Source organism: Apis florea, unplaced genomic scaffold, assembly GCF_048593485.1.
Source record: "Apis florea isolate Af1SG1 unplaced genomic scaffold, ASM4859348v1 contig_1630_pilon, whole genome shotgun sequence".
Classification (NCBI taxonomy): domain Eukaryota; kingdom Metazoa; phylum Arthropoda; class Insecta; order Hymenoptera; family Apidae; genus Apis; species Apis florea.
Genome location: NW_028256425.1, coordinates 184,623 through 194,696, shown reverse-complemented (window position 1 = coordinate 194,696; position 10,074 = coordinate 184,623). Strand labels below are relative to the sequence as shown.

At 39.5% G+C, this 10,074-nt stretch overlaps 1 protein-coding gene across 1 annotated transcript; it reads left to right on the top strand.

The window, feature by feature from the left end:
* Positions 1-1,543: 1,543 nt before the first annotated feature.
* LOC105735860 (uncharacterized) lies at positions 1,544-10,074 on the top strand. Its single transcript, XM_031917345.2, has one exon. It carries the CDS (start codon positions 2,763-2,765, stop codon positions 4,437-4,439), a length of 1,677 nt encoding a protein of 558 aa, XP_031773205.1. The 5' UTR covers positions 1,544-2,762; the 3' UTR covers positions 4,440-10,074.

The window sequence follows — 10,074 nt, the reverse complement described above, 5'->3', positions numbered from 1 at the left end:
GATTCAAGTGTATTGTATTCTGTAAAATTTATTTCTTAAAAAGTTGCATAAAATATTCTATATATAATAATTTAAATAATAATCTGCAATGTATTTCTTCCTATTTTTTATAATTACGTGGCATAATCTTTTTACAACTTTTTCTATTCTCTTTTTATAAAATTCCATTGTTTTAAATTCAGCACTGAAGAAAAACCTCGTTATTTACGAAAATTTAATATTTTATAGTTCGGGAACTAAAATTATTTATTCATGTTTTAGACATCGATGCTTAAATCTTTCTACGAGATAGATTTCTTCAATGAGAAATTGCTGTGTTAAATATTTATGAACGAGATATCCTCTACTCGCGAATTCCAGGAATAATCTGTATTAATCCTTTCTCTCCAATTCATTCATGAATCTTTCTGTTTCGAACAACGATTCGATTGAAAATTTGTATAACTTTATAATAAAATGATTTTTATTAATCTTTTTTTTTTCTTTTTTTTTTTTTTTTTTTTTGTAATTTCGAAGAACATCGATCACTCGAAAACTTTCTTCGCGACACGAGAACGGAGGCCAATAAACGCGTACTACTTTCTTTTCTCATGTTCTGGGAGATTTAATCGATTAAAATTGTAAAAGTGTCCCTAAAGATAATTTATAATTTATGGATAAATATAGGCATTGGTCGTTAAATTGTAATGATGCGTATAAGTTTCATTTTTCTAATTTAATTTGTCAAATTAAAATGGCAAATTGTGTTTCAAATTATTATCGAATTAAAGTTCAAGTAAATTAAAGTGAATATAAATGAAAATATTACAAATTATACAATGAAATTGAATCGAAATAAATTCTTTTTTCATTTGTATTTAAATATTGTATCGTATGTATAGATATTTAATTTTGTTATCAGATCTCACACTGTAAAATAACTATAAATTATATGCAGGATTCTTTTTCTTCTTCGTCGGTTATATAATCTGTCTATGAAATTTATGACATTCTATAATTTAAATTCTATAATTTAAAGACATTTTGGATCATGAAAATGATATATCGTCTGCTTTAAGTCAATTCGAAACGCAAAATAACGAGTTGCATCTTTCTCGAATTAACCATGATATTATTTTCAAAATTGTCCAATCAGAAATTCTCCAGCATCTATGTCACGGATAACTATTTAACCGTGCAAATGGATAGAAGAAAACAACACATTGTTGCATCACCCGATTCGGAGAAAAACTTGTAACGAGAGAAAGAAATCTCCATGTTTCCTACAGAGAGGGAGAAAAAGAGGGAGAATGTATCTGCGTTCCTTCATAAAATCGGCTGGAAAGAATGTTCATTTTCCTCGGCACAGTTCCAAACACCCCATCGGGTGGCGAAGGGTTCTCGAGGCAGGTACGGCTTGCCAGGGAGTGCCTCTCTCGAAGCAGAAAAGTTGCAGAAAGAGAAGGAGAAAGAGAGGAAGAGAAAAAGAGGGGGAGGGGGCCTGGTGGCACGTAGTGGGGCCCAGTCGGTCGGAGTCTCACGCCTTCCGTCAGTCCTCAGTCCGACGAGGAGCGTACATCCGTGAACACCTTGTTATTCCATCGTTACCCGCTCGATTCGTGCGCGTTCCATTATCAAACGTCACTCTGGCTCGCGATAAACAACGTCCCTTCGATTCTCGACCCTCGAATCGGCCCTTCCAGACTCTCCATATAGGAAGAAAGTTGGTTAAATAGGAACCAGTCGTCGGGCGAAGGCGACAACAGCGCCATCTACGCGGCTAAAGGACAGCGATCATCGAGTGATTGGGAAAAATAACTTGGATAAATTTGTTCGGAATACAAGAACGCGGAGACTCGGACATCTTTTGGAATGTTGACCGCCGATGAGGCAGCGAGGAACGTCGGATACGACAGCCTGCGTGGCTGACGAAGGCTGTCGGCCGCGCCTCTGGATTCCAGCAGCGGCGACACACTCAGCGGGCCCGTTCGATTCCACGGCGTGTCGGTGAGCGTTGCTCGTTTCTTGTGTTGCGTGGAAAGAGTGTGTAACCTGTCCGCCGCGGTGGATCGGTACACGTGGAGGTGAGGGGCGACCAGGAGGACATAGACGCCACTGGTGTATACCGCATACCACAGGAGGACCTGGCCTGAACGACCAGAAGAAAGAAGAGGGAGGAGGAAGAGGAACGGTGGGGGGTTAAAAAAGGTAGGCAAGATTGTGAGCGGTGTTGGAAGAAAGAAGGACGAGGTGGCTGGAGGATCGAGGAGAGAAGGCCAGGTAGAAGAGGAAAAGGGAGTTACGGGCAGGTAACAGTTGGTGGGGAAGCCGTCAGAAGGCGGCCATAATGGCTTGACGCGATCTCGAGCGAGCGGCGGCTACAGCTGCTGCGAAATAGCCGAGAGCGGCTCTCCTCGTTGTCCACGCACACGTATTTTGCAATCGCGGACGGGCTACGTCTTTGGAAAGTGACTGCGTAATCGCGAGTGAAGTGTGTTACCGGGTGGAGTCCTCTCTAACGTTGTTCCGTACGGTCACGAGTGTGCTCCTCGAATTTTATTTTCAATCGACTCGATGCTCGAACGGTGTTCGATGATTCGACGGTTCTGGATCGTTGCTAGCTGTTTCGCTGTTGCGCGTACTTCGTTCCGTTTCCTCTTCTGAAGATAGTTCATCGGTGAGACAGGGAGACGCGACCCGAAACGTTTGGAAAATCGTTAGTAGTCGCAACGAGGATCGTTTGGATACCTTTACCGGTGCGATCCGAAGAATCGTTGACAAAAATGAGAGGTGCCAATCAAGATACCGCGACACCGTATTGTCGTTGCAGAGTCCTGTACTTGGGTAGCTCCGTGCCCCATGCCAGCAAGGAAGGTTTGCTCGGTGTGCAGGAACCTTTGAGGGAGTTGTATCCAGAACAGGGCGCTCTAGGAGCACGTGGACTCGACTCCTGGCTGAGCGTTTGGAGCAATGGCCTGTTATTGGAGAACGTGGACGAGCACCGCAAAAAGGTTACCAGGTTCTTTCCCATCGAGGCGCTTCACTATTGCGCCGCGGTCAGGCACGTCAAAGGCGGAAGCGGTGACTCCTCGAACACAAGGTTTCTGCCTTTAGACTCGCCATTCGCCAGGACGCCCAGTGCCAATCATCCGCCTCTTTTCGCCGCGGTTCTTCGACGAACTACCGGTATCAAGGTTCTCGAGTGTCACGCGTTTATATGTAAACGCGACATGGCGGCCAACGCCCTGGTCAGGTGTTGTTTTCACGCGTACGCCGACAGTAGCTATGCCAAGGGTCTGGACCCGACTACCACGACTAACGGAGTCACCGGTCATCCTTCGAACAACAGTCTGTATCATACCTTAGGTGGATCTAGCACCACTTTAGACAGTCCTCAGGCGACGCGTTTGGACGCCACTTCGACGGACGATATCAGTCTGTACAATGGAGATGAGAATCACAAAGTTTGGGCCAGGGGTCGCGACGAGGTTGAAGGTTTATACCAAGAGCAAGGCACGCTGAGGAGTACCAAGGGTTCCAGACCTCGTCAGCTGGTCGCTCCACCTCCTCCGCCGCCGCCACCGCCTCCACCTTCTCAACCCCTGCTCCTCGAGGAATCCTCTTCCTCCTCCGTTCGCAGGAAAGCCAACAAAAAGTTGAAGAAACTGAAAAACCGATCGGCTCACGAAGATCCCTTGCAACAGGCGCATCTACACCCTCAGCTTCATCAGGGAATATACACAAACGGCCATGGACATCATACTTTGGGTCATCCGGTCAGGCAGCAACACTATCATCCCCATCCTCTGCCACCAAGCAGTCGATCCGTAGCTGGAACTCTGGCCAGACCAGCGCCAGTTTTGTTAGTCCCCGCTGCCACTTTACCCAGGAAGGCTCATCATCATCCCAAAGGGCTCAGACCGATTCCAGCAGCTGCTCCAATTGTTCCGGTGTACGCTCCCCTCCCGGTAGTGCCTCCTCCACCGGCTGCGGCTATTTATCCGGCTGGAACTTACGGGACAGCTGGGAACAGAGGCAGAAGGCAACACGCCGACGCGGATTCCTCGACCTTAGGTGCTTCCAGGAGGCTGGCCGCGTCTCACGCGGACCTAACTTCCGCCGAAATGAACAGAGCGGCCGACAGTCCAGAAAATGAATCGCGTTTCGGTACCGGAATCTATCGGCGGAAGGGCCATTTGAACGAGAGGGCATTCTCCTACAGTATCCGTGCGGAGCATCGTAGCAGAAGTCACGGAAGTTTGGCTTCTCTAGGTTTTAGCGCGCAAAATGGCAACGCGTTGCCCAAAGAAGAGAAGAAGGACAGGGAGATAGCGCAATTGGTGGCTGGTTTGAATTTGGATGACAGCCCGGAGAGGGCACAGCCGCCAGCCAACCCCAGGAACGGTTATTCCCATCATCAGCAACAACTTCAACCTCTTCCCAGGCCTCGACCTCGTTAAGATCATTCGATATCATTCGATTCTTACTGTAGTCACTCGTCGATCCAAGTCTGGAGATCGTTGCACGGTCGATCCATAACAGAGTCAAACGATGCTTCGTCCGAAGTTTGGCTAACGAGGACGCTCCTTATTCCCTCGTGGAAATGCGAACGATTATTTAGAATTATTTAGAATCGGACCGTTCAGTCAGAAATCTGAGCTGACAATGGACTTGAGATCGATTGTCTTTCGTTGAATAACGACACGAGATAGATATTGCCTATCCATCGTTTTCCAGAAGAAGAAGAAGTGTGTTCGTAGATGGAAATTTCGAAATTTCGTTTTTCGAAATTTCTGACTGTTAATAGGAATATTCGTTTGAACGGAAAAATACGAGGAAAATGATTTGTCGCGGCATTAGCGTGGAAAATCGCGATAGGTGGTCGAGCTATGCCCAACTGGTTCAGTTGGCTTTCGTTTCTCGGAACAACCTTCCCCGAGTAGGAAAATTACGGACAGGTAAAAAGCTGACAAACATCAGGCCTCATCTTCGTCGTGCAGGTTTCTACCTGTGACCTCGATCATCTTATCTCGAGAGTTGGTTGCCTTTGTCGAATTAAGAACTTGGATCGTGGGATGCTTTGGAAAAAAATTGAATATAAGTTTGTTTGGAACAAATTGATTTTTTTGAATCGAAAAGAAATTTATATCTTAAGTTTTCTGAAGTTTGCCTCTGACAAAATATAGCAAAATTATATACTCTTGAAAAAATAAGTTTATCAGATATGATCCGATTAAAATAAAATATCGAATGTGATTTTGACTCGAAAAGATTAAATCGATAAAAGTTCGATGTTTTTTTTCTTTAATTGATCATGGTTGGCGGAAAAGATTGATGTAACAAAAAAAAGTCCTTCCTGTCTAATTGGACAAGCTCGAATTATTGTCACCAGACCAAGAAGATCGTTCTAATGGTTGGAACTCGTTAGACACCGTACACAAGCACGCAATCTATATAATATTTCCTTCAAGAAAATAATAATTTTGAAACTAGAATTTTATATATCCATTAACGAAATATTATTTATTACTTAATTTAATGTTTAAAATTTCTTCGGTTAAAAATGAAATTTTCAAGTAATAAAGATCGTTTATTGTTATTATTTCAATTTTAATGAATTCGATCGAAAATTTATTTTTCATTGTTCAATGATAATGGTGAACAATTCGTTACTCTTTTAAAATTATCGAAAAATCGTCGAACAATTTTCCCTTAGAAAACTGATGGTTTGATTTGCCGACGCACGACTTTCAATTTGCTCGCTCGTGAGAACGCAAACGTTAATCTTAATTGCATGAGAAAAAGTTATGCCGCAAGGGAAAAGAAACGAGAATTTTGAGAGATTAGAGAAAACAAAACTTACATATTTCACCGTTTACTTACAAATTTTCTTTCTTTCTTTCTTTCTTTCTTTCTTTCTTTCTTTCTTTCTTTCTCTCTTTTACGATCGAAACAATATTATCAAAAATATTATCAAAAAGTCTTTACATTTTTCTTGCCAACGATACGCATAAATCTCACAATAAGAGGAAACAGATATCAACGCGTGAGTCATACACGCGTCAAGTTTTATAGAAACATCGCTTTCGTGACGAATTAGATTTCATAAGCTTGATTAAGTGTGAATCGGTCTTGCGGTACTAGCCTTAAATCCAATTACAACTATTAATTACCGGAATCTATAAAATTTCCAAGAGAATGCACGGTAATTACGATCATTTGCATGTTTCGAGCTGTTTATTTTTTGTTCGATGTTTCACGCGTGCAGCGCAACGCGGTGGGAAAATTACTCGGGTTGCAGGGGCGCCAACCATTAACATAAGGGAAACGGTGTGTATCGCGTTCCTTTGACACACGGCCCCGTTTTTCCACGGGAAAAAACAACTATCGTAACGAACGAGTATTTAATAACCGCGGAGACACGGAGATTACTTAAGCGTTCATACTTTGATGCGACTCGCGCAATCGCGTGTAGAATCGTGCTCATGAGAACCAAATCTGGGAAGCTTGAAATGCAATTGCTTTGTGCAATAGTATCACCGAGACGAAGTTGGCAATATTGTTCCGCACAATTAACCTGATGATTGTAATTAGTGCGCGGCTTAACAGGGGAAGAAAATCGGCGAAACATTTGTTTCTTCACGCTCGGGTCAAAGATTGAGCAAGTATCGAACTTGGGAAAAGTTAATACAATAATTTTCAACGATGATAAATATTTTCTCCGTTAAGATTCTCCGAACGTCGGAACACGAGGAATTCTAGGCGTAATTAACAGTCTTTGTAAAACAAGAGAAACAAGTCTGAATTAATTAATCAATTAATCAGAAACGAGTCCAATCCAGCGATTGTTTATTTGGGCATCGAATATATCTATTTTCGAAACTGATCATAGATATCTTGCATGCATGAACGAATACATTTTTTCTATGGACGAGTATGCATGTACTATTAGATACTTGATTATTATCGATTCACGGCCGATTATACACACGCCATATATTTTGTTATTAAACTTTTTCTCGATTGTCTCGCTTGTTGAAACAATTTGCATAATGAAAACAATTTGAATAATGCGTGATATCGTCATTTCGAGTATTTGCTATTTCCTAAAAAATCGATAATTTACTTCTACTGATTTATCGGATCAAATATCGATCTCTTCGATTTGTGAATATGATAATTATTCGTTATTGGCGATTTAAAATTTTTTAAAATTATCCTGTGGTACGTTAAAAGAAAAGAAAATAGAAATTATAACGTTTGCGTTCTTTTTTTGGATTGATTTTTATGGAGATTAGAAAAAGAACGATTTATAAACGTGGTTAATGATCGGCAAATGAACAAGTAACGTGGAATATTGCTTGGAAACTATTCTTTATACTGCTCGCGCTTCATCGATTGCATTGATCGGCTTGGTGAAAAGTGTCTCTTTGATTTCGTAACGAGTTTCTTTATTCTCGCAACGCGTAACTCGTGAGGAGGATAAAAAAAAAAGGGGGAGAAAAAATAGTATTGCGTGGTTGCTTCAAGGTATCGCGAGTGCAATGGACCGAATTATGCCATGGAATGTATAATTCTTAGATAGCAAAACCTGCGTATGATTTAATTTATAATTAAAGTTTTAGATAGAAATGTTGAAAGGCAAATGAAATATTTGAAATGATTTTAATAAAATTTTAATAAAAGTTTAGGATTTTATGATAGAATATTAAAGAAAGAAAAAAATATGAAAATTTACAAGAAAAATTCCTATAGAAACAAAAAAAAGTTTGTAAATGTTACGAAAAAGAAACATTTATAATTAATTTTAATTTTGTTTATTCCCTTTGATGCGTGATGCGTTTTTTAACAAACGTAAGCAAAGCATAGAATCGCTTTTAAGTAAACGTGTTCGTGGTCAGAGAAAGAAGTTTATGAAACGCTGACCTGACCCACTGACACTTATCATGTAACAAATTGAACTCTTTGGCTTACGACATCACGAAAATTCTTTTCATTGGTTACAAACCAATTGTCTTCGAGATTTCTTTTCAGTTCTAATGACATCATTGTTGTAAGCAAATCGTATCTAATTTTACCGCCATTGCATCAATCAAAACGAGCCAAAGAATTACGTAGAAAAAAAAAAAACTGAATATCAATTTCAATTTTAACGATGCTTCAATTGCTTAAAGTAATAAAAGAGATTCGTTACATTGATTATCCAATTTTCCACGCTAAAATTGCGAATTTTTCCTTTTAAAAGCAATTATTTTGTATTGTTAATTATACATGCGACCACCGTATTTTTCCGTTTCTTATCCTCTTGTCTCTATATAAATATAAATATAGATGAGTGATGCGACGTCGTTGCTATTTTTCCGCGTTAAAATTGCATAATTCGGTTAATAAGTTACGATGCAATACGATGTGAGAAATACTTCTGTGAAAAATAGAGATATCGAATCACCGGATGCGAAATCGCAACGATGTCGCGTCAGTCGTTTGCTTCAAAGTTAAACTAGACAGATAGCGCCACCAAGTGCTATCCCCCGAATGGTCCAGAATGGGAATCAGTGCCAAATGCCATAAATTGTCCGACTTTGCAAATTGTATCGACATTTTTTTTTTTTTTTTTTTACCTCTTTCAATTCTGTCGTTTAATTCTTTCGGTGTGCTGAATTTAACAGAAATATTCAAAGCTTGGAGCCTAATAAGGATGATACGCGAGTTTTCGTAGATTCGCCTAGTCATTAAGATTATCAGGCTGGAACGAAAGTTCCGCTGGTTTGTCCTTTGTAGTTGACAAAAATAAGACTGACTTTGAAAAAAATAATCGTTCATCTTTTCGGCAAACGATTCAAATATTTCCTTAGCTTGATTTTTCTTTTCCTTTTTAATTTCGATACAATATTTTGTCTGCAATATTTTTATTTTTCTTGTTATTTCTTGAGTCTGATTTCAAAAGAATGCTCGATACCTGATTATCTTTAACGTCCTCGATTTTTAATCTCGAGTATAAAATAAAGAGTTTCGTGATGGAAAACAGCCTGGTCTCGGAACGAGAGGAAGAAACTTGCGAGTCGGACAAAAAAATGCAACTGGAACTTATTTATTTAATCGCATGTGCCAGATGAATTGTATAGGAGAAGTCATCCCAGCGAAGTATTTTCAACTCGATGATATATATATATATATATATTATAACTTAAATTTTTCGAATAGAATCGTGTTATATATTTGAAGAGCAACGTCTAACGTCCCTTCTATTATTATTTCCTCTATATTAAATTGAATCCTTTCGATAATAAACACCGTTTTAAGTAACTGATGTGACGTTTTGCTCTGCAAATAATTACACATTATCGTTAATGGGTTACGAATCGTTCACGATCGATAATAATTACAATTACCTTTTTTTAAAGGATTTCTCTCGGAAATTATCCCATTAACTCTTCCTTTGATAACCTCGATGAAATTAAGATCAAGATATCAATGGTACGGAGACAAATGGCAATGGCTCAAACGAAGAGTTAAACGGTAAAAATTAATCGAGATTTTCGCGAAGCGTAAACGATTATTTATTTATCGTGATCTGTGCTCGTTTCGCGGACATGTATCGTAATGAAAATGTATTTATATGATTTATCGAACGCGATGGAGTCTCTCCGCCTTCGCTTTCTGGAGACATTGTAAACTTATCTCGTGACATACGTTTACACGTATGTTACGTGTGTCCTCTTAACAAGCCTTTAAACATCACCGACCGTAATTATTTCAATATTTATATTGAATTTAAAATTACAAAATATTATTATTAAACATATGGGGAGAATTAAATTCAGATGAAAAAATGTTCAAAAATGGTAAGTTTTCGTAAACTTTGTTTCGATGAATTTTATGAATTTCTGTAAAGAGTTTTTTGGGGAATGAGTTTGATTTTAAAGGCTCAAAATCTAAGAAGAGAGCAGCACACGAGAAATATAGAAGACGGATAACTGGAGATCCATCCCATCCTCTTGAATTACTTGTGAACATATTATGTATATTGTTACGTGTCGATTGCCATGCAAGATTAATTAATAATAAACTAACAATGCAATTAAAGTAGAAAAA

Bases quoted from the DNA above. Each gene is read 5' to 3' on its own strand.
- LOC105735860 (XM_031917345.2), top strand. From the start codon at position 2,763: ATGAGAGGTGCCAATCAAGATACCGCGACACCGTATTGTCGTTGCAGA.